This window comes from Podarcis cretensis (genome assembly GCF_951804945.1).
Source record: "Podarcis cretensis genome assembly, chromosome: 13".
In the NCBI taxonomy this organism is placed as follows: domain Eukaryota; kingdom Metazoa; phylum Chordata; class Lepidosauria; order Squamata; family Lacertidae; genus Podarcis; species Podarcis cretensis.
The window spans coordinates 18202212-18230210 of record NC_137182.1 but is presented as its reverse complement, the minus strand read 5'-3'; the positions used below and the strand labels follow the sequence as shown (position 1 = coordinate 18230210).

At 46.4% G+C, this 27999-nt stretch overlaps 1 protein-coding gene across 3 annotated transcripts in view; it reads left to right on the top strand.

Annotated features, from left to right (window-relative positions):
• Nucleotides 1-27999, top strand: part of LOC307200877 (RNA binding protein fox-1 homolog 1-like) — a 43918-nt gene that overhangs the window by 1322 nt on the left and 14597 nt on the right. Inside the window, exons 1-5 of one of the 3 annotated variants that reach the window (XM_079949921.1) lie at nucleotides 11056-11173; nucleotides 12573-12794; nucleotides 23867-24010; nucleotides 24931-24984; nucleotides 27081-27173. In XM_079949921.1, the coding sequence (XP_079806047.1) occupies nucleotides 12609-12794; nucleotides 23867-24010; nucleotides 24931-24984; nucleotides 27081-27173 (477 nt within the window). In that variant the 5' untranslated portion in view covers nucleotides 11056-11173; nucleotides 12573-12608. Of the gene's footprint in view, nucleotides 1-11055; nucleotides 11174-12572; nucleotides 12795-23866; nucleotides 24011-24930; nucleotides 24985-27080; nucleotides 27174-27999 lie in introns of those variants that run through there. The other 2 variants (XM_079949920.1, XM_079949919.1) reach the window with 2 other exon arrangements.

The window sequence follows — 27999 nt, the reverse complement described above, 5'->3', positions numbered from 1 at the left end:
ATAATAATAATAATAATAATAATAATTTTACTGAGCAAATGAAGTGGCATTTGCAGGCCTAGCAAAAGATATTTTGACACCCGGTTGGTTTCACCACATGGGTGGTGCACCTTAAGATCCCACATGGTTATGCTGAGGTGCAACCACATGAACTTTGAGCTACTTCACTGGTGCCCTTAACAACATGGCTGCCCTCAGGAACTGTATGCGCTGCTGGGCAGGCCCTCTGTATTTTGCACACTGAGAGGAATGACACAGCTTCCATGTTTTCGCTTCTTCTTTCCCCTCTTTGTGTTTTTGATTTTTGTGTGCATTATGAACGTTGGTGCACAAGGGGCAAAGGATTTAAAGGTGTGTGGCCAAAATGACAAAGGCTGAGGTTCCTGCAGAATGATTTGTGGCTGACAGTTTCTCTCTGTGCCCCTCATCTGCTGAACAGTACGGCTGAACTCCCAGTTTATTTTCTTAGATAATTTTTATTGAAGTTTTCAGGTTTTACATTTCCACATGAACATATTTCATTATACACATATATTCAATGACTTCCCTCCTTCCCATTCCAAGTTCTTTTAATTTACCCATAATTCCTGCATATTCTTGTATATCCATCTAAAGCACTCCCCCCATTTTACATCCCTTTTAAATATGTTATACTGCTGAATTTACCTTAATACTGCCAGCGTTTTCAACTGTGTACAGTTATTTTCCACTTACTTAAAAAATAATAATTCTACTCCTCTTTAAATACTTGTTCTTCTTGTTCTCTTATTCTGCTAACTCTGCTTATTCTATCATATTAAGTTGCCAATCCTCCTTACTAGGGACCTCATTCACCCTCCATTTTTGGGCTAACAAAATCTGAGCCACCATTCCTAACAGGAATGCCTCTGGTTTTTTTTGTGGGTGGTACATTGTTTTAAACAATTTTTTCAACTCATTATATATCATCTCCCAATATTCTTTAACTTTTTCTGCATGCCCACCACATGTGAAAGAAGTTTAAACTCCCAGTTTATTTTCTTTTATTTTTGTAACCAGGGGCACCAACTATAGGGGTGGAAGGGACTCTGGCCCCCTCAATATTTTTGGGCAGGGGGCTGAGCCTCCCCCACCACTGACAGGCAGGGGCTTGTGTGCTAGGGGGAATTCTGGGCTGCCTCCATGTGGTGTGCAAGTTGGTGCCCCTTTTTGTAACTACTTTTTTAAATACCACCTTTTCCACCGCAGCTTTAATAAGTGCTCAAAGTCACACACAGAAGTGACTTGTTTCGCGAGCAACCTTGAACACTAGACGGTAGTAGATTCAAACCCATGAAAAGACACAACTTAAAAAACGAGACAACAAAACTACGAGTCATGAGTCAACAAAAGCAGAATATGAATGTCTGTTTGGAACAGCAGCAATGATAAACTGTGGCGCAACAGAGGCATTTTGGTGTCTGAGGCAAAACAACAACAACACCACCAAAATGGCTGATGGTAATCAATGCCATGATTGATAATTGATCAATAATTGACTACAGTAGAACCTGAACTGAATCTGTTCCAGGAGTCCATTCCAGTGGCGTAGCGTGGGTTGTCAGCACACGGGGCAAGGCAAGTAATTTGCGCCCCCTAACCCGTGGATTTGCGCCCCCTAACCCTAACCCCCAGATGTTGCGCCCGGTGCAGCCGGCCCCCCCTGCACCCCCCACGCTACGCCATTGGTCCGTTCGACTCCTGAAATGGTTTGGGGACCAAGGCGTGTCATCTGATTGGCTGCAGGAGCTTCCTGCAGCCAATTGGAAGCCATGCCAGATGTGTGACTTCCAAAGAACGTTCGAAAACGGGAACAATCACTTCCAATTTTCGATTGTTCGGGAGTCGGAACGTTTGCCTCCCAAGCGGTTTGGGAGCCGAGGTTCCACTATATTTTCTGCCAGTACCCCCCCCCAAAAGACCTGACCTGAGAGGCCCCCTTTTCGTGTGCCATTAAAAGTTTACAAATGATCAGTTGTTGCTTTAGTATAGGGAGAGGGACAGGACACCCGCTTTGTGATTTTCTGCCTCATGCATTCATAATATCTCAGGCGGCCCTAATTGCCAACCGAAAACCTGGCAGAACAGAGAATCTTGACAAGCTTTCTAAATATTTGCATCTGTCATTTCACACATATTGTGAGAGGTGCGAAAATATTCAGGGGAAAAATTGCAGGGGAAATCCTACTGAAGTATATTTGGCAAGGAATAAGCTGATACAAACATCAGTGCTCATCCGTGGCTGGAATAAAAAGTATTCCAGATGATATGCAGGCTGGGGCTTTGTCAAAAAGATCTAACAGCTTGGTAGAACCTCTGCACATATGGATCTGGCATGAACAAGGCATGATCACAAGCTGTAGAATTCAAAGTGGGACTGCTGTATTTATTTCTTTATTTTCTTTGAAACTGCTTAACATTTCAAAAAGCTTGGATTGATATATATACTGAAAACCAACCAATATATTGTCAAAAGTATTAAAACACAACCTAAAAAGAATAAGACAACAATTTGCAAACACATACATATATGCTGTAAGCTGCCCAGAGTGGTGGGGGAAACCCAGCCAGATAAGCAGAGTATAATGATGATGATAATGATGATGAGGAGGATTGTTTCACATGAGACCATCTGCAGGAGTATCTTTGCTCATTCCCTGAATTGGTGAGGCTCCTTTGACAACAATGAGAAACTGAGCCTTTAGTGTCATTGGCCCAGTCCTGTGGAACACCCTGCCACTAGAAATTCTGTGGGTGCCCCCTGTACCAACTTTTAAACACCTGCTGAAAACTTTCCTATTCTGCCAGGCCTATGCAGGCAATTAAGAGTACATCCCCTCAGAGATGTCTATTGCTGTTTGCGTTTAATTTCTTTCTGCTTTTAACTTGTTCTTTTTCACTTCCTATGATTTTATTGTCTGGTTTTATGTTTTTATATTGTTGCAAACTGCTGTGATTGATATATATATATATATATATATATATATATATATATATGTATGTATGAATGATACAGTGGAATAGAAGCATTTCTTATAAATAAAATAAATGCAAATAAAAAGGAAACCAGAGGATTCTAACATGTAAAACCGGGTCCAAGCCTGCCTGAGCAAAAGGGCAAGCCTTCACAAGACCTCTCAAGCAAGCAACTAATGATTGCTGCTTCACGTATAGCAAATAAAGGACTTTATGAGAACGAGACTTTAGCAGGGGTGCCCAAACTTTTTTCAAAGAAGGCCAGATTTGATTAAGTGAACGTGTGTGAGTTGTTGAGCTTTTTTTAGGATTTGACCCCAATAAATAAACTGCCACAGGGGCCAGATAAAACCTACCAGGGGGCCAAATTAGCCCCCCAAAACAGACTTTGGACATGCCTGCTTTAAGGTCTTCCATATTCCCCTGTTGTGGCTGTGAGGAACAGCTCAGAAAATTCCCTTTCTGGTTTGATTCATTGCATATTAATTCCAGAGCCTTTTTGCTGGTCAAGTGAGTAGTTTGAAGACAAATGTGAGTTAGTTTTAGTTGGCTGAGCCCTTACTTTGTAGGCTAGCAGCCACACCGAAAACAAGGCTACCTCTTCTTCCTTTCTTAGGGCACAGAAAACATACTAAAGCCCTGAGCCTCAGTAGTTTGGGACCAGGTATCTTGTAAGCCGAATAACTGAAATTGGGACAAATACTACCCTCACCCCCCAAAATCCTGCAACTTATTTGTCCATGACAGGAGTTTAAGTGGGGTTACTATAGTTTCCCCACGTGATTTAAGTACTGGATGGTGTGGGGAAAAATTATCTCGACATTATTTCTATGTCAGCTCCAATGTATTGGCTGGATTACTGAAATGTGCACCAGTTGTGACAGGCTCTAGTTGCAGCTAACATGTCAAGATGTGAGGAGTCACCACCCCGGTGTGCCCAATTCTATGTTTGCAGATCCACTGCAAAAGTCATATTAAAATAACAGTAATTTTCGTGTGAACATAACCTGCTGCTCCTTTTTAACCCTGTTGACAGTTCATATATAGGTGGGAGACCCTGTTCACTTTTTAGCATCACGGTACATAGGAAGTTTCCTGTAGCTCAACAAATATTGTCCACTCTGACTGGCAACAGCAGCTGTCCAGGGTTTCAGAGAGAAGGATATATCCCATTACCTGCTATCTGAGTCTTTTAATCAGTGGTGTTGAACCTGGGAAATTCTGCATGCAAAGTATGTGCTCTGCTGCATAGCTGTGGCCTTTTAAATAGGCCCCAAACCCATAAACCTTCTGCCATGGGGGAAAATCTTACAATTTAAGTTCCCCCTCTGGACACTGAGATCCAGCTCCAAGGGCCTTCTGGCGGTTCCCATATTGCAATAAGTGAAGCTACAGGAAACCAGGCAGAGGGCCTTCTCGGTGGTGGCCCCTGCCCTCTGGAACGCCCTCTGATCAGATGTCAAGGAAATAACAAAACTATCTGATTTTTAGAAAACATCTGAAGGCAGCCCTGCATAGGGAAGCCTTTTAACATGTAATGTTTTCTTATGTTTTTACAGTGATACTTCGGGTTAAGAACTTAATTCGCTCTGGAGGTCCGTTCTTAACCTGAAACTGTTCTTAACCTGAGGTACCACTTTAGCTTATTGGGCCTCCCGCTGTCGCCACACGATTTCTGTTCTCATCCTGAAGCAAAGTTATTTACCGGAGGTACTATTTCTGGGTTAGCGGAGTCTGTAACCTGAAGTGTCTGTAACCCAAGGTACCACTGTATATACGTTGGAAGCTGCCCAGAGTGGCTGGGGCAACCCAGTCAGATGGGTACAAATAATAGCATTATCCTCCTCCTCCTCCTCCTCCTCCTCATTATTATTACTCTTATTTTTTATTAATTTCAGAGCAACTCAAAAGTGGCTTGATTGTATTTCGTTCCCCGTCATTGGGATGGGGGCTAGAGGAGAAACTATCTACAGAAGTGTTTTTTTTGTTTTGTTTTTAAAATACAAGGCTAACCTGGCTTCCTGCCAAAGGCACTTCAGCAATCCCTGGGCCTCAGAAAGATCCCTTGGGACTGGAGAGTAAATCTATTTATGACCCACCCCCCAATTCAGGCCCCTCTTGGGCTGTGACTGACAAGAAGGTGCTGTTTATGAAGTGGAGCTATTTATAAGACCTGGAAGTGGAGCTAGCATTGATAAGAAATGGCCTCCCGGGGGCTGCTTAAACCACCCAGTGGTGGTGACGAGTGTCTGTGATTTGCGCAGCGACGGGACAGGACGGTAGCGCATAAACCCAGGGAACAGGCTGGAAGGCTGGAAAATTTCAGCTGGTTATTTACTCCCTTTGTTTCCTAAATGAGGAAAAGAACGTCGTAGGAGACAGGTGGCTTTTTAAAGCGCCTGACACACACACTCTCTCTCACACACATGAGTAATCTGCTCCTCAGATTAGAAGCACTCTCTCTGACATGTCTTCTCATGTGCAGCTCAAGCCTTTAGCTCCAAAGGGAAGAAAAAATATTTTGCACTCAGGTTTTTAGAGAAGGGCATTCAGTCTCGGAAACTTTGCTTCATAAAACTGTCAAAAGTGTCCTAATTATTGCAATGCTAAATAGCGTAGGACGCCCTAAGCTCCTTCAGCTGTGGGGAGGGGATTTCATGGCGAGGGGAGATTTATCTCTTGATGCTACCAAACTCTATGCTGTTCAAGGAAACTGGACATATTCCCTCCCATTCAGTGTGTTTTAAAGCAGTTTTAAAGCAGGCGTTGATAACTTGTCCTTCCAAGGCTGTTGGGCTCCAACTCCATCAGCCCCAGCTAGCATAGAAACCACTCCTGTTTCAAAGCATCAGCCTGGGTGGGAAAGCCTAAAACAATATCTGAAAAGCTGCCCATGATTTTAGAATGTTAATGCAGGATGGAAAGTGAAAGAACAAAGGGAAAGTGAACTCCAGGTAATGTAAAAACTGCAGAGTTGTGGGTGTGAGAGGGGGCAAGGATTAACACACACCCTCCCCTGGCTGCTATTTACCCTACAGGAGGAAAAACATAAGATACAGGCAAGTGTAGTTTGGCCCGATAGTGATAAAGTTGAGGCACCAGTTACTGTATTTTTTGCTCTATAAGACGCACCAGATCATAAGACGCACCTAGTTTTTGGAGGAGGAAAACAAGAAAAAAAATATTTTGAATCCCCCTTGCTGTTCTGGCTTCTGAGATAGCTGCGCAGCCTCAATTCGCTCCATAAGACGCACACACATTTCCCCATACCTTTTAGGAGGGAAAAAGTGAGTCTTATAGAGTAAAAAATACGGTAGTTTCTTACACAAATGGGAATTCTGGAGCCCCATCTGTCTTGCAAGTTATTGCCTCTTCAGAAGAACAGCAGAATGCTCATTTAACCTATATTTATATGGTTCTTCAATTTAGCACTTCTCCTGAACTCAGTGTCTGGGCCTGACATCTCTTTCTGAAGCTGTAACCAAAGTCCCACAAAATGCATTGGCCGGAACTTTTGTTTTCTTTTCATCTGGAGAGTATATTGCTTCGGACAATGGGCAAAGAGCCCTCCTTTTAAAAATGCCTCCCCTTCTGCTTTCTATATAACTTGTTTTATTATTACAAGATCTCTCTGATACTGAACTTGCCCTCCAACATTTATCCGATGAAGATAGGGGACGTCCCAGTCCTTAACGATAATTTCACTATGTATACCCCACACATTTTACTGGGTTGCCACAGCCATTCTGGGCAGCTTCCAACTTATATAAAAACATAATAAAACATTAAACATTTTTTTAAAAACCTTCCCTATACAGGATTGCCTTCAGACAGCTCATAGAGGGGCAGGGGCTTGGATGACTCCATACCCTCCAACATTTCGCCAAAGAAAATAGGGACATCCTAAGGAAAATTGGGACATTCTGGGATCAAATCAGAAACTGGGATGGCTTCTCTAAATCAGGGACGTCCCTGGAAAATAGCAACACTTGGAGGGTCTGATCTAAGAACATAAAAAGAGTCTTTTGGATCAGGCCAATGGCTCATCAAGCCAAGCAGATGCTTGTGGGAATTTTCCATGTTATGAGTTTGGTGTATGTGTGATATGAAGGGGTGTTCAGTTATTGAGTCCCCAAATGTTGTCTGCAGTGCTGCAGCACAGACCCAGATTTCCCACTCCAGTGACAACTCTCTGTTTATTTGCTATATTTATGTAAGGCTAGCTAGTAACCCTGTTCTACAGATAGCTCACTAACATACAATGATAAAATGCTATCAAAACGCAATGCAAGAAAATAGCAAAATCATAAAAGGATAACTTGCAGCCTAAACATTTTCAGCAGAGAGAATAAAGCCAGATGACTAAAAAATAAATAAATTTACACGGCACATAAACCGAGGCTCAGTGCATGAAAATCACAGTTTGTTTTTAAGGCTTGGGAGAATAAAAATAGTCGTCACCTGGCAATAAACAGCCATTCTGATTTGTTTATGAGGCGATTATGTGACAATGAGCTTTCATCTTCCATTCATCCTGATTTGCTTGTGCGGTTGTTTATACGTCTTCTTCTTAAGCCATTCATTCATTCCACAGTTTTCAATGCATTTCCCCATCTCTTTCTGAATGTCTTAAAAAGTGGATTTGCTGTGCAAGAGCAACAGAGCGCTTTAATCCACTTCAATTGTGCAAACGTAAATCACTCGGTATGCACCTCAACCCCTCCCACATGGTGAGAACCGCTTTAAATATCTCAAGTTAAGGGTAGGTATAAGTGAGCCAAAGCAATCTTTCAGACATCCTGGCTCCAAATCAATAAGGGCTTTAAAAGCTAAGATCATCACTTTGAATTGGGCCCGGAGCCATGGAAGCTGATAAAATGTTGGTGTCATCACGTGATGTAGATGTGAGCAAAGTCACTTAAATAACACAGATGGAGTCCAGCAAGCAAAGTTCAGAGGAACTGAAAAGCTGGGAGGGGAAAAGACCCGTGTATGTTTCGAGGAGAAAGAGAGATTTTGTCTTTCTTAGTTCAGGCCTTGTACATAGCATGAAGACATTCAACTAAACATACAGAAGAAAACCCTCCCGGAACTACATAGCCAGTCAGAGTGTGTGCTACCTCGGCGGTTATTATTATTATTATTATTATTATTAATTGAATTTACTGTATTTTTCCATGTATAAGACTATATTTTTTCCTAAGTTTTTGAAGCTTAAAATAAGGGGTCGTCTTATACACGGATAGTGCATAGTGCATTTTCTTAATTTTGAGTCCCCACAAATAAGGGGCGTCTTATACATTGAAAAATACGGTATATACTGCCCTATATACCCGGAGGTCTCAGGGCGGTTCACAGAACAAAATCAAAATATAAAACCACAAAATATATAATCAAAATAAAAACAACAACCCAATAACCCCCTCCCCCCAAAAAACCACATTTTAAAAGGGCATACGATGTCAATCAAATCAACCAAAGGCCTGGTTAAAAAGGAACGCTTTTGCCTGGCACCTAAAGGTGTATAATGAAGGCACCAGGCGAACTTCCCTGGGGAGAGCATTCCACAGACAGGGAGCCACTGTAGAGAAGACCCCGTTCTCGTGTTGCCACCCTCCGCACCTCTCAAGGAGGAGACTCTTGAAGGAGGGCCTCAGAAGATGATCTCAGGGTCCGGGTAGGTTCATATGGAAAGAGGCAATCCTTGAGGTATTGCGTTCCTGAGCCCAGTAAAGTTCATGTCACTCTGCCTGGTTGCTAAGCAATACTTCTACCCCTCTTGGTTAGCCGTCTTTAACACTAACAGAATTAGCACTTATGTAAGAAGCTGAGTGATCCCTGCTGATGCACTTCCAACAGGAATTGGCCAGTCCAAGCTAAACCTCTTGCAGCCCTATTTTGAACCACCTGATGTTTCCACACCTTTTTCGAACAGCGCATTGCAAGAAACTAAATGGGGAGTAGCGAGAGCATGGGTAATTGTGGCTAGGATCCAGTTATGGCCATGGCTGGGTAGATTAGCAAAGGTCTCAGTTTCTTCTACACTGTCTGACAGGGCCAGCCCAAGCATGACGCAAGGTAAGGTGACCGCCTCAGGCATCAGGATCCACAGGGGTAGCAGATCACAATTAGATCTTTATTCCGGTGTAGATCTTTATTCCCTGCCCCCCCTTCTGATGCAGATCTTCACTCACTCCTTTTTCCCTGGCAGGGAAGTGGGTGCCATACGTGCCAAAATGAATTGGGCCGGCCCTACTGTTTGGTAGGACAGTGGCATGTTCACATAAAAGCTTCCCATCCCATCTCTTGCAAGCTCTAGCAAAGGAGATGTGTGGGAATTGAGGCTCTTGAAGATAAAGTCTGATCTGATTCAAGGATTTTGTGCTTCAGCCCTCCTCAAGCATCGTTCTTCACAGGAGAGGTAGAAAATCACGTTGGCAGACAAATCCCACCATTCACAGCATATTTAAAATATCATTTAGGCGAAAAAACCAGAAGCTTTCCTTCTGGGTTTAGTAACGGAAGATATCCCCAAAAGTTTGAAAAATATATTCCTGCCAGGACCTTGATCGCAAAAAATTGGAAAGGGGAACAAGCCCCAACAAGAAGGGATTGGCAGAGCAAATTTTGTGAATTCATAAATATGGCAAAATTGACCGCAATTATAAGAGGAAAATCAAATAAAAAAATAAAGAAAGAATGGAGTTGCGTAAAGGAATATATGGAAAAACGTTGTTTTGGTATTAAAATATTGATATGAAGTCTAAGATATCGCAAGGAGAAGTGACAGAGTAATAGGCATAACAGAAACGGTGGTATAAGATAGCACAAGAACACAATGAGAGAAGTAAAATTTAAAAGGAAAAGTCACATATGGGTGGAGGGAAGTCATTTTTACTCTTTTTATGTCATCTTAGTTTGTATTGATTATTCTATCTGAAATGTTGATATTTGAAAAAAATAAATTCACAGCACATTTGTGTGTGTGCATTACTGCAAATTGTGCCAACAGTTGTACGACTTCCAGGGACTGTATGAGGGCACCAGGGACCCATAGTCAAAACAGAGCCACCCACCAAGAATTTTGTCAATGAATCATCTTTTTTAACCAATTTAATATGTGTAAATACATTTGCACCTCACCAGAACCTCATTGCAAAAGATTTCCTCATTGCAGGGGGTTGAACTAGGTGATGCTAGTGGTCCCGTCCAAATCTTCCGTTCTGTGATTCTATAAATGCCTTTTTGAGATGTTGAAAAAAATGTGAGATAACATAACAAAAGCTATCACGTAACGCTTGAAGGAAATTCCACCTTCAGTAGTTCCTTTTTGAATCCCTGTTAACACAGTGGTGCACAAGAACTAAAACAGCATCAATGTGTATGTGTGTGTAGTGGCTGCTGTTTGGGACCAGAACAGGGAAGTTCTCCAAATCCCTACAGCTCTGAAGCGTGCCCTCCCACTCACCCTCACCCTATCATAATGGGGATGGGGAGAAAGATACACAAGCCCTTTGGAGACAGGGTGGGAGAAGATTAGAATGCAATATATGTGATCTTAACTCTCAACCCCGCCAGTTAATCAACTCAAGCTTTTGTCGATTAATCCTCCTAATTAAGCAAACTGAAACATGTAGCCCAAATTAAAGCCCTTTGTGCTAACAGGAGCATCGTTTGCTTTCTTCAGTCTGAGATGCCAGTACACACCCTCAGATTCCTAATATCTTCATACTACCAATGTATAAACAACCTGGCCCCTTCTAGGACTAAGCCCTTGGGCTCAGATTAATCCTTGCCCCTGCCATTGGGACAGGTGGGGCAGGTGCGTGGGCCACAGGGGCTGAGCCTGCCTGCAAACTGCAGATTCCAGCGAAATCTTGCAGCTGTCTTTCTTCTTTATCTGCAGCCAGTTTTTTTTCCAAAAGCCCCCAAACAGCTGAAAGACAAAGAGAGACAGTTCAGCAACTCCAAATAAGGGCTGAGGAGGTGTTGATAAGAAGCTGGCCAATGGGAGAGCCTGCGCCTGTTGAGACTTCTCCTCATTGGCGGAGGGGAAAGCACAAGGGATGCCTTTATAGTCCTGGGCCAGGGGGAGAGAAAGGGTGTGCGCATTTTTCCTGAGCATCTTATCCCGGCAGAGACTCTGGAAGGTGCCAAGGGATGGGGCCTGTTGGCGTAGGTGGGTGAAATCTTGCAGGCTGCCTCGCTGTCCTCGTTATGATAAATTGGGGTGGGGTTTGGCTTGAGAGCCTGAGCTCCCATATAGGGGGAAAAAAAAGGAGTGTAATTGGTTCAGGCAAGAGCAGTTGTGAGATGAGACTCCGGGGTCCTCTGGGAGGAAGGAGTGGGTTGCTTATCAGGTTAAAGGTAAAGGGACCTCTAACCGTTAGGTCCAGTTGCGGATGACTCTGGGGTTGTGGCGCTCATCTCACTTTATTGGCTGAGGGAGCCGGCGTACAGCTTCCGGGTCATGTGGCCAGCATGACTAAGCCGCTTCTGGCGAACCAGAGCAGCGCACAGAAACGCCGTTTACCTTCCCGCCGGAGCGGTACCTATTTATCTACTTGCACTTCATGCTTTCGAATTGCTAGGTTGGCAGGAGCAGGGACCGAACAACGGGAGCTCACCCTGTCATGGCGATTTGAACCGCCGACCTTCTGATCGGCAAGCCCTAGGTTCTGTGGTTTAACCCACAGCGCCACCTGCGTCCCTGCTTATCAGGTTAGGGGTGGGTTAAAAGTATGTCTTTATTCCTGTATTGGAAAGACAACTAGTCAGGATACTGGGAGGCCTGGGTTTCCTGTGAGCAGGAATTGTGGAGAAAAGAATTTATTAGTGCTGGATTTTAGAGTATTGGGGATGAATGATCAGGACCTCCCTGATCCAGCTCTCGCCTCCACCCATATCATTGGACAACCTTAGGCATTTTTCTTTTTTTCTCTTTCCATTCCCTGCATGCTTTGGATTATAATAGTGTCCTACTTCACAGGGGTGTTGTAAGAGTTACTGAGACAATGTCTATAGGTCCCTGAGGAGGAGAGCTACATACTATTCTGATATGTTGTCTTTGGGACAAAGGATACTGAAAACGTCTGGAAAGGAGGGCAGCGCATTAGTAAGAGGGGTGGATGTGTTTCTCCCCCGTCCTGCTTGATTCTGGAAAAGGGCTGCGATTGCTCCCCTCTTGTTCACTGCTCGCATCTCCTAACTCCTAAAACATCTCCTAACATCCTAAAAGGATGTCACATAGAGGAGGGAGAAAGGTTGTTTTCTGCTGCTCCAGAGAAGCGGACACGGAGCAATGGTTCCAAACTACAAGAAAGAAGATTCCACCTAAACATTAGGAAGAACTTCCTGACAGTAAGAGCTGTTCGACAGTGGAATTTGCTGCCAAGGGGTGTGGTGGAGTCTCCTTCTTTGGAGGTCTTTAAGCAGAGGCTTGACAACCATATGTCAGGAGTGCTCTGATGGTGTTTCCTGCTTGGCAGGGGGTTGGACTCGATGGCCCTTGTGGTCTCTTCCAACTCTGTGATTCTATGATTCTAACTTTGTTGTCTTTCTGCTCTTCCTGCCTTTAGGGTAGTCCAGATGCAGCGGTACCGCCAGCAGATGCCATGACACAGACGTTCCCAGCTCAGTACCCTCCGCCGCCACCCCAGGCCCGGCTGCCTCCGCAATACCATCTCCACAGCACCCCCTCAGAGTACCCATCCCCAACAGCGCCAGATCACAGCCTTCGTATCTTCCCTGAACAGGGAACAGCTGCGCCAGATCCCCTGCCTCTGCCCCCACCACCTGCGGTAAGTGATGGCTGAAGGTCTGGCTGGCTTCACTTGGGCAAATGGATGGGAAATTGTGGGTGGTTTGGGGGTACGGTATTTTTTATTTCGAGGGGTGTGTTATGGGTACCATGCATCGTAATGGCCCTGATTCCATTTGTAACATTCCTCCGAAATTGTTCAGGAGCTGGTTCAAGGATCTGGACCCCCCCTATTTGTTATAGGAAAAAACCTGAGTGCAGGAAAGAGCTGCATTTCACTTCCATCTCTTCCTTCCTGCATCCACATCTTGCACCCCAACAGAAGCTGTGTAGGGCAGGGCTGATTTTTTTCCAGGAGCTTCAGTTCCAGGGTTCTCTGGGAAAAGAGTGACATCTCTTGGGGGTTTGGTGTTCGGCAGGTGGATTTTCTGAAAGGAGAGGGGGATCTTGGGATTTTAGAATGAAAGTAGATTTAAGACGGGTGTGTGCTGGGCTTGCAGGACTTTGCGTGGTCACGGTTCACCACGGGGGCTGCTTTTAGCCCTTTGGGTTCTCAGGATTGAGCCCTGACACCTGTGAAGCATCTCTAACCATGTGCAGAGAGTGGCGTGTTTTTCCACCCTCACGCCGTGAAGCAAACCATTACCAACTCCTACGTCTGAAAAGTTAGAGGGGGGAGAATGGACTCCCAAAGCAAAGGATAAATCTTCTGCGACAGGCTCAGATACCGAGGCTGTTCATTTTAGAAAACTGAACAAAAGGAGAGGCACCAGATTTCTACAAGCACCCAAGCCACAGCACCCAAATCTTGGAACAAACAAGGAGAAGTGCCTCTGAGCATATGTAGAATGTGCTTTTGGTCAACTACTAAACAACTGCTGCTTGTTGACAGCAGAGAGAGAGAGAGAGAGAGAGAGAGAGAGAGAGAGAGAGAGAGAGATTCAGATTCATGGGACCTAATAGTTACCCTCCACCCCAAAATAACCACTGCCCTTTCCTCCTTTACCTACACCAGACACCCCCAAACTCAGCCCTCCAGATGTTTTGGGACTACAACTCCCATCACCCCTAGCTAACAGGACCAGTGGTCAGGGATGATGGGAATTGTAGTCCCAAAACATCTGGAGGGCCGAGTTTGGGGATGCCTGACCTACACTATTGGAAAAACTAGTTCCTATCAAGACTCTACCTATGGTCCTTTCCAAACCCATTTTAGTAGTTCCTTATAGATCTGATTTCCCTGGTTTTCTCTTGCAGCAATCCGCTTCGCCATCTTGTAAGTGCTCAATTTTTACTCCTCCCTCATGGCTGCATTGTGCCTGAGCGCAGGACTGGAATTTATCTTAGTACCAGTAAAGGTTGGCTGAGGTTTGAGGTGGCCCTAGGCACAATGTCTTCTGCTAAGCCCCCTCTTATGTTGGTTCGCCCTGATTGTCTTATCTGATATTGGCAGCCACGGCCAGGTGGTTTGGGGCTGCCATTTTACATTCCCATGATGCCCCTGATGTAGCATCATTCCAGGACATTGAGGGAAATTAAAAATGACAGCTCCAAGCCACCTGGGATGGGTGGGTGGCCCTGGGCAGGTATTAGTTCAGCTAATTGCTGCCCATGTCCTGATGTTGGGCCTAAATGCCAGGGAGCCTCTTCTTCCCCTCCAGATACAGAGGAGCTTTTTCCTGAAATAACAACATGTCTTTTAGGGACATCATGTGATGTAACATAGCTCTCCCACTGGAATTTCCCAAAGTTAGACTTCTGAGGAAGGACAAGATTAGCGCGAGGAAGAGAGACCAATGGATATTTTGGTGGACCAGAGGCTTTAATAAAAAAGGAAAAAGCACTTGCACACAGAGATGCTGACACAGTCATCTCTTCCTCTAGATAATAATTGAGAGCAATGGAGGCTTCCCTCTGCCCCACTTTCTCTCTGATGCTACGTAGGCAAGTGTGTAGGAATTGTGAGGTGATCATAGGGGCTAGAGACATGGACTTCCTACTGATGACTTCCATTTCTTTTCATGCCAGTCTGTGCTGCAGACCAAGGGCATCATTTTCTTTCTCTGCTCCCAGTTGCAGAATCACACCATGCCTTGTTGGTTTCTTACCTCTGCATACATTTAGGAGGAAAGTAATCAAATTCCGAATGTGGGGAGTTTCTTCATGGAGAGATGTGTCATGGAGAAAGATCTTTCTGACATGTCAGAAACTCCCGAGCTTCTGTTTTCAATTGCGCTGTGTTGAACCTCCCCAAGATGTTTCACTAGTCTTGCCTAAACTCTCTCTCGCTTCTCTACAAATCACCCAGATGCCTTAGCCAAGCAGGAAACACCATATTCACAGCAAGCTGAGGTCAAATATGGTAGCAATTTTTACTGTGGTAGGAGAAACAGGAGTACAGTGGTACCTCAGGTTAAGTACTTAATTCGTTCCGGAGGTCCGTTCTTAACCTGAAACTGTTCTTAACCTGAAACATCACTTTAGCTAATGGGGCCTCCCGCTGCCGTGTGATTTCTGTTCTCATCCTGAAGCAAAGTTCTTAACCCGAGGTACTATTTCTGGGTTAGCGGAGTCTGTAACCTGAAGCGTATGTAACCCGAGGTACCACTGTATTATTCACCTGGGTACACACCATACATTCAAAGCACCTGCCCAAAGATTCCTGGGAACAGTAGCTTATGCATCACAGAAGTACAGCTCACAGAACCATTAGTGAACTCCAGTCCGCAGGATTCTTTGTGGAGAGGAGAATATGCTTTGTGGAGAGGGGAATATTGTGTATGGTGTGTGAGAGGAGATCACGGCTGCTTTGCTCCTCCTCCTTTGATCTGCTGCTGTGCCACACAGAACCAAGCCAATGTTTGGCATAGCGTGCCTCTGAACTTGTGGTTTGGCTCTCTCCAGACTAACCCCAAAACCAGGTTTGTAGAGAAAAGAACAGGTCTATTATAAATCACACCCACACCATATACTACTTTAATGGTCATGACACCCCCCCCCACAAGAATAATGGGAACTGTAGTTTGCCAAGGGAGCTGAGAGTTAACAAACTACAGTTCCCATTATCCTTTGTGGGGGAGCCATGACTGGGAGCACATCAGGGCCTGAGGGTAGCTGGACGCTGTTCAGAAGTGGTGGGGAAGGGGGTACATGGCACAACAGTTTCATATTATGTGAGCTCTCATGCTTGGTGCCCACACATAGCAGAATGATGGACTGGCAGTCATTCTGAGGTGATAGAAAGGACTCCACCACATAAGTTTATGGGGAAGGTGGGCAGAGGGGAGAGGAAAACCTACCTTTAAAAAACAAAATGCCTTCCTGCAAGTAGGATATTAGCACTGTTAAAAGTTGTCGGATTAGAACCTCTCTTTTCTCTTCGGTGTGCTAGGTTTCATATTCGCATGGCTTCCTTTTTAATAAAAGAGAGCACTCCGAAATGACACCCACACCCCTCAATCTGAATTAGTATGGTCCACTTTGGCACCTCAGGATTATGCCACCTTCTTCCGCTGCATGTGTAGACCCAGCCTTACTGCTCATGCAGAAATCGAGTCACACGGGCAGGACATTGTTGTGGAAGGTTTCAGATTAGAACAACTCCTGACTCTTGCTCCAAAGGAAGCAGGGTGAGGCCCACTTCTCCCATCATATGCATTAGGTGGATCTGCCCCTCTTTCCCCCACCCTTCAGGGCAACGGCTTCCTCCCTCCTCTCGCCTGAGCCAGTGACCCTCGAAGAGATGGCCTCTCTGCCCATATTGGGTAACACGTTTTTTCGCCGGCCAGGACAGCTGCGCCGCACCCCCTATCAGATTCCCTGTTTTCTCTCTCCCCTTCCCCCCTCACCCCGCCCTCAAGTTTCACCATCTTTGCTGACAGCTGTTTATCTCCACATGGGAGACAAGTGCTGTGTTGCTGATAGCCTCATCTCAAGGACACTGTGCCCTCCGAGAGACTGTAAACAGAGAGGGCTCAAGACAATTTGGTGCCCGAGGCAAAAAAATAAATAAATCCTGACGGATTCCCTTTCCGTTCCCTGGTGGCGGCAGTCGTAGTAGTAGTAGCTCTTATTGACCACCACCACCAATTGTCTAAAGTTTAGCTTCCAAACTGACAGTTGGCTGCTTTCCAATGGCACCCCAAAATCTACCACGTGAGGTAAGCCTTAGGCTGGACTAACAAATGCCCTCCCTCACAGAGTCCTGTGCCGTCGTCCCCTGCCTCCGCCCCCAATAAAGTTGCCATCTGTCCAGAATTTCTTTTTTTAAAAAACTGGCCTCTAAACAACTGCATAAGCTGTAGAAGTCAACAGGTGAAGTTTTTCTAGGGCCAAAAAACCCACCATCACCTGCTGATTCCTGCAAACCAAACTGTTGTTTAGGACACAGCTGCTGGGGCCGATAAATTGGCAGCCCTACTTGTCAATCCAGTGTCTGGTTGTTTCACGTCCAGGCAAACCCTGATCTTTGGTTCTCTCGTGCAATTATATTACAAATTATCCCACAAGCTCTAATCCTGCTTGGCTATCTGCCTCCAGCTTCCCTCCTCGGCCACAGTTGGGGTTGACACCTTTCCTTCCCTACAGCCCTGTTCCTCTGCCCCTAAACATTTTGTGAATCTAAGTTTGGCCTCATTGAGGGGCAGTATTTCAATGTGAGTAGGAAAATGAGAGTACCCCTAAATATTTGTTTTTGGGAAAAAAGCACTGATAATAATAAGAATTAATGGTTGCTTTGGTCTTCAGCCTGACAATACCTGCCTTTCGAAGGAGCCCTTAGAACAGGCATCCCCAACCTGCGGCCCTCCAGTTGTTTTGGCCTACAACTCCCATGATCCCTAGCTAACAGGACCAGTGGTCCGGGATGATGGGAATTGTAGTCCAAAACATCTGGAGGGCCGAAGGTTGGAGATGGCTGCCTTAGAACATATTTCATTATCTGATGTTGAATTATAATGTTCAATTTCACATTGCTTACTGTGTCCAGCTCTGGGTTGTTACCACCCCAGGTATATGTTTTGTAGCTCACCTTACTTCGATTGCAGGTGCTTCCACTCTTCTGCTTCCAAGGTGGGCAACACAAAGGCTAAATTGGAGGAGTGGGGAGCCTTTTTTTTTTTTAGCTCATTCCCTAATGGAGAGCCTTCCGGAGTGAGAGGCACAAGAGGGAGATGGGTGGGGCCAGAGGCTGTGGGTCTTACCTTTGGCGCAGTGCGATTCATTCCGTCTATGCCTGTATTTCCCAAGTGGGTAATAATGCGGCAGCTAGACTGGTGACTGGGAGTGGCCGCCAAGACCATATAACACCTGAAAGACCTTCATTGGCTCCCAAAACGTTTCTCAGCACAATTCAAAGTGTTTGTGTTGACCTTTAAAGCCCTAAAAGGTCTCGGTCCAGTATGCCTGAAGGAGCGTCACCACCCCCATTGTTCTGCCCGGACACTGAGGTCCCTCTCTGAGGGCCTTCTGGTGGTTCCCTCCCTGCGAGAAGTGAAGCTACAGGGAACCATGCAGAGGGCCTTCTCAGTAGTGGCACCTGCCCTGTGGAATGCCATCAGATGTCAAGGAAATAAACAGCTATCTGACATTTAGAAGACATCTGAAGGCAGTCCTGTTTAGGGAAGTTTTTAATGTTTGATGTTTTATCCTGCTTTTAATATTCTGTTGGGAGCTGTGCAGAGTATCTAGGGAAACCCAGCCAGATGGGTGGGGTATAAATATATTATTATTATTAATATTATTATTATTATTTATTTGTTTGTTTGTTATGCCCCCTGGGCGGCGCTGGAACCATCTGGGGGCATTAGTAGCATCAGGTGCAATTGGGGAACATTGAATAAAAATATAGGGGTGGTGGAAGCATAAAGAAGAGAAGAAAATTTTGAAAACGTTTGTACATGTTTCATTTGTTGCGTAATGACGCTTACCGCCAGGTCGGGCACCGTTGCGGGACAGTGGCAGTGTCTCCCCTGGATCTGATGGTTGTGCTGGAGTCAAGGGGTTTTTGATTTCAAACTTCAACGTGTCTTACTTACAAAACATTTTCTTTACTATGTTGTAGGACATAGGTAAAGGTAAAGGGACCCCTGACCATTAGGTCCAGTCGTGACCGACTTTGGGGTTGCGGCACTCATCTCACTTTATTGGTCGAGGGAGCCGGCATACAGCTTCCGGGTCATGTGGCCAGCATGACTTAGCCGCTTCTGGCGAACCAGAGCAGCGCACGAAACACCGTTTACCTTCCCGCCAGAGCGCTACCTATTTATCTACTTGCACTTTGACATGCTTTCGAACTGCTAGGTTGGCAGGAGCAGGGACCGAGCAACGGGAGCTCACCCTGTCGCGGGGATTCGAACTGCCAACCTTTTGATCAGCAAGCCCTAGGCTCTGTGGTTTAACCCACCGCGCCACCCGCGTCCCTCTAGGACATAGGTGGAAATATATTGTAGATACATAAAAGAACACAAATTTGTCACTGTGCCTTTCTGTTTGCTCACTTAAAGAAGTTGGATTTTAAGAGGGGGTGCTGAGTAGTGGGTTTCCCCCCTCCCCTGAAAAGGGGGTGGTAGGCCAAATAAGTTTGGGAACCTCTGGTCTATGCAAAAGTCAAAGCGGTGTCTCTGCAGCCCTCACCCTTCCAAGCAAGAGGCAGCCTCGCCGTTCCAGGACAGCCCAAAAGTACCTGTGGAGAATGTGGAGCAGGGCAGGTGAACCATGTGGTCTGGGGAGGGAAAGTGTTGTTTGGGAGGGGTGCGGCCTGGGGAGATCCCCATGGGTCAAACAGAGGCTGCCACCACTACCTTATGGGCATGAGTTTCCCCAGCCCTGCTTTAATGTCTGTATGTGTCTCTCTTCTCTCCCCCCTCCCCTCCTTTCTCTCTCTCCCTCTGCTGGAAAGCCTTTCCTAAGTGCCAACTGCCAAAGGATTCCTGGTCTGTAGCAATTCCTACCCCCACTCAATGACTGTGTCTTTCCCGGACTAGGGTCTTTTCCTGGGGGTGTTAACAGCGACGGTTCGTGGACCTCTCCCATCAAGCTCAGGTTTTTGTCCCAGGCATCTTGGACATCCATCACGTTTCTCTTGTTCTACTCTCATTAATACATATGAATAGTTAACCTCTTACTCACTGTGCAACTGCACCTGCCTGTCTTCTCAGCCTGACACCTGCCCGCCCTTACCACTCCTGTGCATTTGACCCTTCCAGCCAAAATCGGGGAGGTTTTAATCCTTGTTGAACTTGTCTTTATGAGCAAAGAGTCTGCGTAGCATTTGATGGATGCATCCAGCTTTTTTTTTTGGGGGGGGGGGAGTTGTGGAGTGTATTGCCAGGGTGGGGGGTGGGACGACAGAGGGTTGTGGGTGGGGAGGAAGCGGCGGAAGATGGAGGACTGGCTACTGCCTGGTGGATTGTTTGCATTTGTGAGTGGCTGGAATCGCGTGTCTTGGTTTTTTTTTTTTTTTACTAGCAACATGAGGGTGCTCCTTTCTGCAGGTGTGGCATGCTCAGAGGCTGGCACACTCCCAGCACAGCCTGTAAGCATGCCGACACAGAGCGGGCGTATTGTAGAGCTCTCCACAGGTCCCACAGATACCACTGTTTATTTTGGAAGGGCTGTTGTAGCTCAGCGGTAGAGGATCTGCCTCGCTTGCAGGTGGTCTTGGGTTCGGTTCCTGGCATCTCCAAGCAGCACAGAGAGAGACTTCTGCCCGAGAGAGCCGCTGCCGATCAGGGTAGACATCACTGACCTAGATGCACCAATGGCTCACACTCGGTTTAAGGCTTCTTGTCCCTAAAATGGAATGTCTGCATGTGGACAGGCTGAGGGCGTGGATCATTGCCAGCAGAGACTCCTGACTTTCACTGGGGGGGGCGGGGGAAGCAGTGGGTCAGAGCGAGACACGCACACTATCAAAAATTGTCCCTTGGCAACGTTGTACATGCGTGCTTCTTCCCCTTGGCTTCTGAAGATTGTTCACAGAAGTGTGTGTCCAGGAGAAAGGGCTCAGAGGAATCTTTATCTAAGCCCAGTTCCCTCACCACCATTGATTCTCAGTGCTCAAATGAAACTTTCCTGAGCTCCACCAAGCTGGAAAGGCAGCTTGTGAGAAGCATTTCCTTAGCAGAGAGAAATGGAGGGGAGGCGAAAGTAGCCTCTCCTCAGCACTATTTCTCCACTCAAAACGCACAGCCTCCCAGGGCTACTTTTCATTTTTATTTTTTTATTTTTAAAGGGGCTCTATTGGTATACCAAAGGTATAGGTAATGGCTGGACGGAGTCCATAAGTTGTGTGCCCCACATGTTCTTCCAATGCATTGGGGGTGTCACCTGTACTCCTTTCCTGTGTCTGGACTGTACCATTGTAGATGGGAGCTAAGAGCTCACAAGATGGAATGCTTATGAACACCCAACAAATCACCACACAGAGGAAGTTTGATGGTGCGAAGAAGGATCCTAGCCTTCCTTCCTTCCCCACTGGATAGGCTAGTTTTCTTTGAGCATGAATGCATTGCTCTTAATGTGCAAGATTGCATGTGGGAGCTTCCCATCATGCGCCGTTGACATGGCAGAGTCCAGACACAGTTTACGGCCTTACCTGCCGTTTCTAAGAACAAAGCCACAGAGCCCAGGCTTCTTTGGCGATTAGCAGGTCAACAGTGAGACTTCGTGCTCCACCAAGCCTGTTTGGACATTCCTGCCTTCCTTGTCATCGCAAGGAGGCGCTAGGTGGTAGCACATGCCCCAGACAGGGCCTTCCCCCTCTTTGCCAGGCTGCAGCAGGAATTTCAAAGACAAGTTCAACTCTGTCCCCCTGCCGGATTAATTGCTTCTCTCAGGCTCTTCTCTCCCCTCCCCCCACCCTTTGGCACTTAAAAGACATTGCAAGAGAGGCTGCCCACATCTCGGCCGTGGCCTTGGAATGTTGCATCGTGGTGATTGCATCGTGAGTCGAGGGGGACCATCTGCATGGAGAAGAGGGGTGGTGGTGTCCGGTTTGGGGTCCCCCAATCTTCTCCACAAGGTTTCTGTGAATCGTGCCCTCTCTCACTTGGCCCTGCTTCTTCTCTCCACTAATGTCCTTCTGTGTGTTGGTTTGTGTCCATCCTCTCCATTAACCCAAGCCAGAATGTTTTGCTGATGCATTGGGACATCTGTTTTTCCCCTTCTGGTTGACCAGGAAAAGTTTGGGAAGAAGAAGATTGGCCCCATCTTCCTTGCAAAAGGAGTGGATCTGATTTTGGGGGGTGGGATTGGGTAGGAAACAAGGAGGGGATCTGGCCCTCTCTCTCCTGAACTTTCATGCCAACAGACAAGATAAACAAAAATGACCAAATGAATTTGTGGAATTAGCAATTGTGTGAATTGTTTAAGAGTAAATATAGCAGATGGGGGAGCCCAGCCTTGAGCAGAATTCTGGCAGGGGAGCTTCAGAAATGAATTCTGCCCTTTCTCACTTGCTATTCACACAATTGCAAAATGTGTGACAGGTGTCACATTGAGTTGGCCTCCCAGTTTCACATGAATCCTTCTGCAGATAAATATACCAGCTCTTGCTGGACAGCACGACTTTAGGTTTCAAGGGCAAAGGAGTTCATTGACTGACTTCCCCCCTCCATTTAAGAAAATTTATCTGCATATGCGGTGCTAGCGTGCCAGGCAGAAAAGCAGGCCAAAAAAAAAAAAAGCTCCTCTTTGATCTGCTTCCCCCCCCAAGGGGAGTGAGTCCAGTTCTTGTTTATAAACTATCTGAGTGAACACCCATACATCTAAGGAGCTTCCACTTGAACCTGAAATGGTGCTGTCCCAGGAAGACTGCACCATTATTATGGTTATGTATTCATCTACTATACTGCCTTTCTGCTAAAGCACTCAAGGTGGTTCCTGTTTTGAAATAATGGTATACAAGGTAATAGACAAACAGTATGAAAGGAAAAGAGGAACGGGGAAGGAAGCAGTAAATAAGTCAATTTGGGGATTTCATAAAAAGGTAAAGGTACCCCTGCCCGTACGGGCCAGTCTTGACAGACTCTGGGGTTGTGCGCCCATCTCACTCAAGAGGCCAGGGGCCAGCACTGTCCGGAGACACTTCCGGGTCACGTGGCCAGCGTGACATCGCTGCTCTGGCCAGAGCCAGAGCCAGAGCCAGAGCCGCACACGGAAACGCCGTTTACCTTCCCGCTGGTAAGCGGTCCCTATTTATCTACTTGCACCCGGAGGTGCTTTCGAACTGCTAGGTTGGCAGGCGCTGGGACCGAGCAGCGGGAGCGCACCCTGCCGCAGGGATTCGAACCGCCGACCTTTCGATCGGCAAGTCCTAGGCGCTGAGGCTTTAACCCACAGCGCCACCATAGTCTCTCACAATTTCTTTCTACAAGCAGATTGGCCCTTGCTTTGTCTAAAGCAACCTTTCCCAAGCTGGTGCCCTCCTTATGCTTTGAACTGTAACTCCCATCAGCTTCAGCCAGCATGGCCAATGGTCAAGGACCAATGATAGGACTCTGAACCCATTACACATCTCCTTAGCCACTGTGAGAGCAGAATGCTGGACCAGATGGGCCTTTGGTCTGATCCAGAAACGGTCCTTCTTATGTTCTGGCTGGTCAGAAGAATGGATAGTACTAAGGCTAGACAGAGCGATAGTCTGACTCAGTGTGAGGCAGCTTCAGATGCTCAACGTTGGGATGATGCTGGTTGCTGGCATCTGATGTCTTGGACACCACTTTCACTACACACATATACACAGGCCACACCTGCTTGCTTTCTCCTGTACAAAGATCAGAGCAACAGAGTAAACGTGCTACAAAGATGCTGCTGAATATCCCCCCACCCCATGGTACCCAATTTCCTCCCACCCCATCTTGGCAACAGTTAGACTCCATAGACTGTTGTTGCCACACTGCGAGTCTCTGCACATCCTCAAGACCACTTGCACATGAACTGGAGAATGCCCATTGTTGGAACTTGCCCAGCTCTGACCACCTTGTTCTGCCCATGGCACGACTTGGGAGTGTTATACTACATGCCCTCTGTGCAAGTGTTGCAAGGGGAGGGTTGCCTCAGTGGTGTTTGTGATCCTGCTTCTTTTCCTCCTTGCCCCACCCCTCCCCACAGCAGCCGGAAGAAGCCCCTGCGCCTGAGCTGTCCCCCGAGGCAGAGGAAGCAGAAAGCAGCGAGAACAAGGCCCAGCCCAAACGCCTGCATGTGTCAAACATCCCCTTCCGCTTCCGTGACCCAGACCTGCGGCAGATGTTTGGGGTGAGTCTTTCCTCTTCCCTGCTTCCCTCCAACCTGAGTCATGTCGTGTGGTGCTTTTGTATGCATTGATCTTTTAATTCATCCTCCTCACGGGTCTCTAGAATAGGGAAGGTTCAGGGCTTGGTCTGGAGTGGGTGTGTAAGAGCCCTTCAGCATCAATGGGCCCTGGGCTGCTGCCCAACATTGCTGGATGTTGATGCTGTGGTGCCAATCCCAGCACTTTGCTGGATTTGGAGGTCTGGGGTGGCATGGTCATATTGCAGGGGTGGCTGAATCCAGTGGCATAGCGTGAGGGAGGTTTCCCCAGGGGTGGTTTTTCCCAGGTGCAAAATTGTTAGGGACACAAAATTTCAACACTCGGTGCTGCACTCTTCTGTTGCTGGGTTCCATCAAAAATGGCTTCTCCATGCGAACCAGGAAGTGACCTCTTCAGACAGCAGAACAACTCTTCTTTTCTTATCTCTGCAGCTGCAATCTCCTGGGTGATGTGGATGCTGTTAGGCAGTTGAATGTGAATGCATAGTGTGCTTCCTCCCCTCCACTGTGTGGCTTTGGGCACTGGCAACCCATGTTATGTCACTGGCTCAGTATGTAGCCCTCTAGATACTGTTAGACTCCAACTTCCACCAGTCCCAGCTGCATGGCCAATGGCCAAGGGTGATGTGAGTTGTAGACCAACAAAATAGGGAAGGCCACAAGTTCTCCACTGTTGCCACATGGAATGCATAAGGAGATGCAGGTGCCATATTTCTGCTCAGGGATAAGTTGTGTATCCAGCCATGCTGGAGGATGGCTGAGTTGTAGGGTCAGTGTCTAAGTTTTGTATTAGACACTGTCATAAATTCGTTATGCACGGTTTCTAGGGCAGCAGGCTGTGTATTGTCTATGTCAAAGACTGACTTTTCCCCTTCCCCCCCTAGCAATTTGGAAAGATCTTGGATGTGGAGATCATCTTTAACGAACGTGGCTCCAAGGTATGAAAATACTAGCTGCCAAGAAGGAGTGCAGAGGTGTGTGGACAAGAAAGTCAGGGTCTGCTGGGCAAAGCTGAGCAATTTCTATGCCAGGGATGGGAGACCTCTGCCCCTCCAGACATTGCTGGCCCGTAAATTCCATCGTTCCTGGCCACTGGCCTTGCTGATGGGAGTTGAAGTCCAACAGCATCTTGAGGGCCACAGATTCCCCATCCCTAGTCGATGGTCTCACAAGCACACTGTACAAGTGCAGGACTTGATGTTGATCAAGTGGCCAACTTGATGCCTATGGGAAGCCCACAAGCAAAGCTAGAATGTGGTAGCACACTGTGTTGCCCACTTCCCATTAGCAACTGGTATCTAGTAGCACACTGCCTCTGAACATGGAGGTTCCATATGCCCCCTATGGCAGAGGAGCCACTGATAGCCGCCTACTCCACATTTCCCCCCCTAGGTAAAGGTAAAGGGGCCCCTGACCATTAGGTCCAGTCGTGACCTACTCTGGGGTTGCAGTGCTCATCTCGCTTTACTGGCCGAGGGAGCCGGCGTACAGCTTCCAGGTCATGTGGCCAGCATGACTAAGCCACTTCTGGCAAACCAGAGCAGCGCACGGAAATGCCCTTTAGCTTCCCGCCAGAGCAGTACCTATTTATCTACTTGCACTTTGACATACTTTTGAACTGCTAGGTTGGCAGGAGCAGGGACCGAGCAACGGGAGCTCACCCCGTCGGGGGGATTCGAACCGCCGACCTTCTGATTGGCAAGTCCTAGGCTCTGTGGTTTAACCCACAGTGTCACCCGCATCCCATTTAATCCCCCTAATCTCCCTTTAAATCAGTGTTTCTCAAACTCCTTCTGTCTTCCATCTGGACGAGCAAGAGGCGTTAACAGAATCCAAGAGTACATTCTAGCCAGGCCAAAACACTCAAGGGGAGAGGACAAAGCAGGGTGGGTAAGGGGTGTTCGGCCTGGAATCTCAAGGGCCAGGTAGATTATGAGAATCTTCCCCTTTTTTCCAAATTAATTTTTATTTGGTATTACAAATTAAAATTAACATTCAAAATCACAAATAAAAACAAATACACAAGATTCTCCCGAATCTTTGGACTTCCCTCCACCCCTCCCTGGGTTCCGTACTTATCCTTTTCTACTGCATATTTTAAGTCGCTCCAATTATTTGATTGTCCATTACAGGCATAGGCAAACGCCGGCTCTCCAGTTGTTTTGGCCTACAATTCCCATCATCCCTAGCTAACAGGACCCAGTGGTCAGGGATGATGGGAATTGTAGTCCCAAACATCTGGAGGGCCGGAGTTTGCCTATGCCTGGTCCATTATATTCAAAGTCCTTGTTACATTACAAGTGTTATTATTAGAGTTCTGCTAATGAATTCAGCTGTTTACAGTGGTCTTCCAAATACAAAATAAATCTCCCCCCATTCTTTGTTAAAATTTTGATCTTCCTGGTTTCTGATTTCCCCGGTCATTTTTGCCATCTCTGTGTAGTCCATCAACTTGGTCTCCCATTCCACTCTGGTAGGGACCTTGCCATCTTTCCATTGCTACGGGACCGCCTCTCCTAGTATGCCCTGTGGAGGACCTTAAGGTCCACAAATGACAACACTTTGGAGGTCCCGAGCTGCAAGGTGGTTAGATTGGTCGCAACTAAGGCCAGGGCCTTTTCAGTACTGGCCCCGATTTGGTGGAACGCTCTGTCACAAGAGACCAGGGCCCTGTGGGACTTGACATCTTTCCGCAGGATCTGCAAGACAGAGCTGGTCCGCCTGGCCTTTGGTTTGGACTCAGTCTGACCCTTATGTTTTCCCTCCCCTTATGGTTTTGATCTATGGGCTACTTTTAAAATGAGGCTGCATTTTAAATTGCATTTTAACCTGTATTTTAAATTGGGTTTTTATTCCTATTATGATTTTACTGTAATTCTACTGGTGTTAGCTGCCCTGAGCCCAGCTCTGGCCAGGGAGGGCGGGGTATAAATAAAATTTATTATTATTATTATTTATTATTATTAAAAGCATCCTGGCGGCATACTTACCTGGCAGGGGGGACACCATGATCACGAAGAATCTTCTCTCTTAGGGCTTTGGCTTTGTCACCTTTGAAAACGGTCAGGATGCTGACCGGGCGCGGGAGAAGCTGAACAGCAGCATTGTGGAAGGAAGGAAGATTGAGGTAAGAATTTACCGTGTCCACAGCATAAATGCCTGTGTGCATTTCAGTACCCACATGCTATGGGCTCTTGCCTGGGAGCTTAGTCCCTAAAAAAGAAAAAAAAAAAAAAAGAGGTCCCTTGATCAATGAATACTATATATGCTAATACTGAACTAAATTTTCCGAGTGCTAGTCCTTGTACCATCCGCATACCAAAGGGAAATATCAGTGGGGCTTTTTTTTGCAGAGGTATATATATAAAAAACTTCTGGAAAATCCCCCACAGCCTTAGTTTTAAAAACAATTTTTAAAAAACCCCTGTCTTTAGCAGTTGTTGTTTTGTTGTGTAGTCTTTTTAATGTTATTTTAGTCGAGTTTCTTTAAACTGCCTTGGGACTCAGGTGCAGTGCCAGATTTACGTATAAGCTAAACAAGCTATAGTTTAGCGCCCCACTCTCTTGGGGGCCCCCAAAAAATGTAAAGGGGAAAAAATCTGGATGTACATTTCCAAAATAAAAGATAAAAAACAAATAAAATAAAACCTACATACAGCAACAGTGTTTTGTGTTGTGTAGGTTCCTATAATGTAAGTAATGGGCCCTGCCTGCTAGCCTGCTCCCTAAAATATCGCTGGTTTGCTCATTTCTATATATAGGGTGCCTACATTCTTCATGTGCAAATGGCTTTAGATACGTATTAGGTCTATACATTACCAAATAGCATATATTCAACATAAAAAAACAGCGACAATTAGTTGTTTCGCAAAGGACAGCTGGACATATAAAGGGCCCCATTACCTGTAGTAGCTTAGGGCCTCATCAAACCTAAATCCAGCCCTGCTCATGTG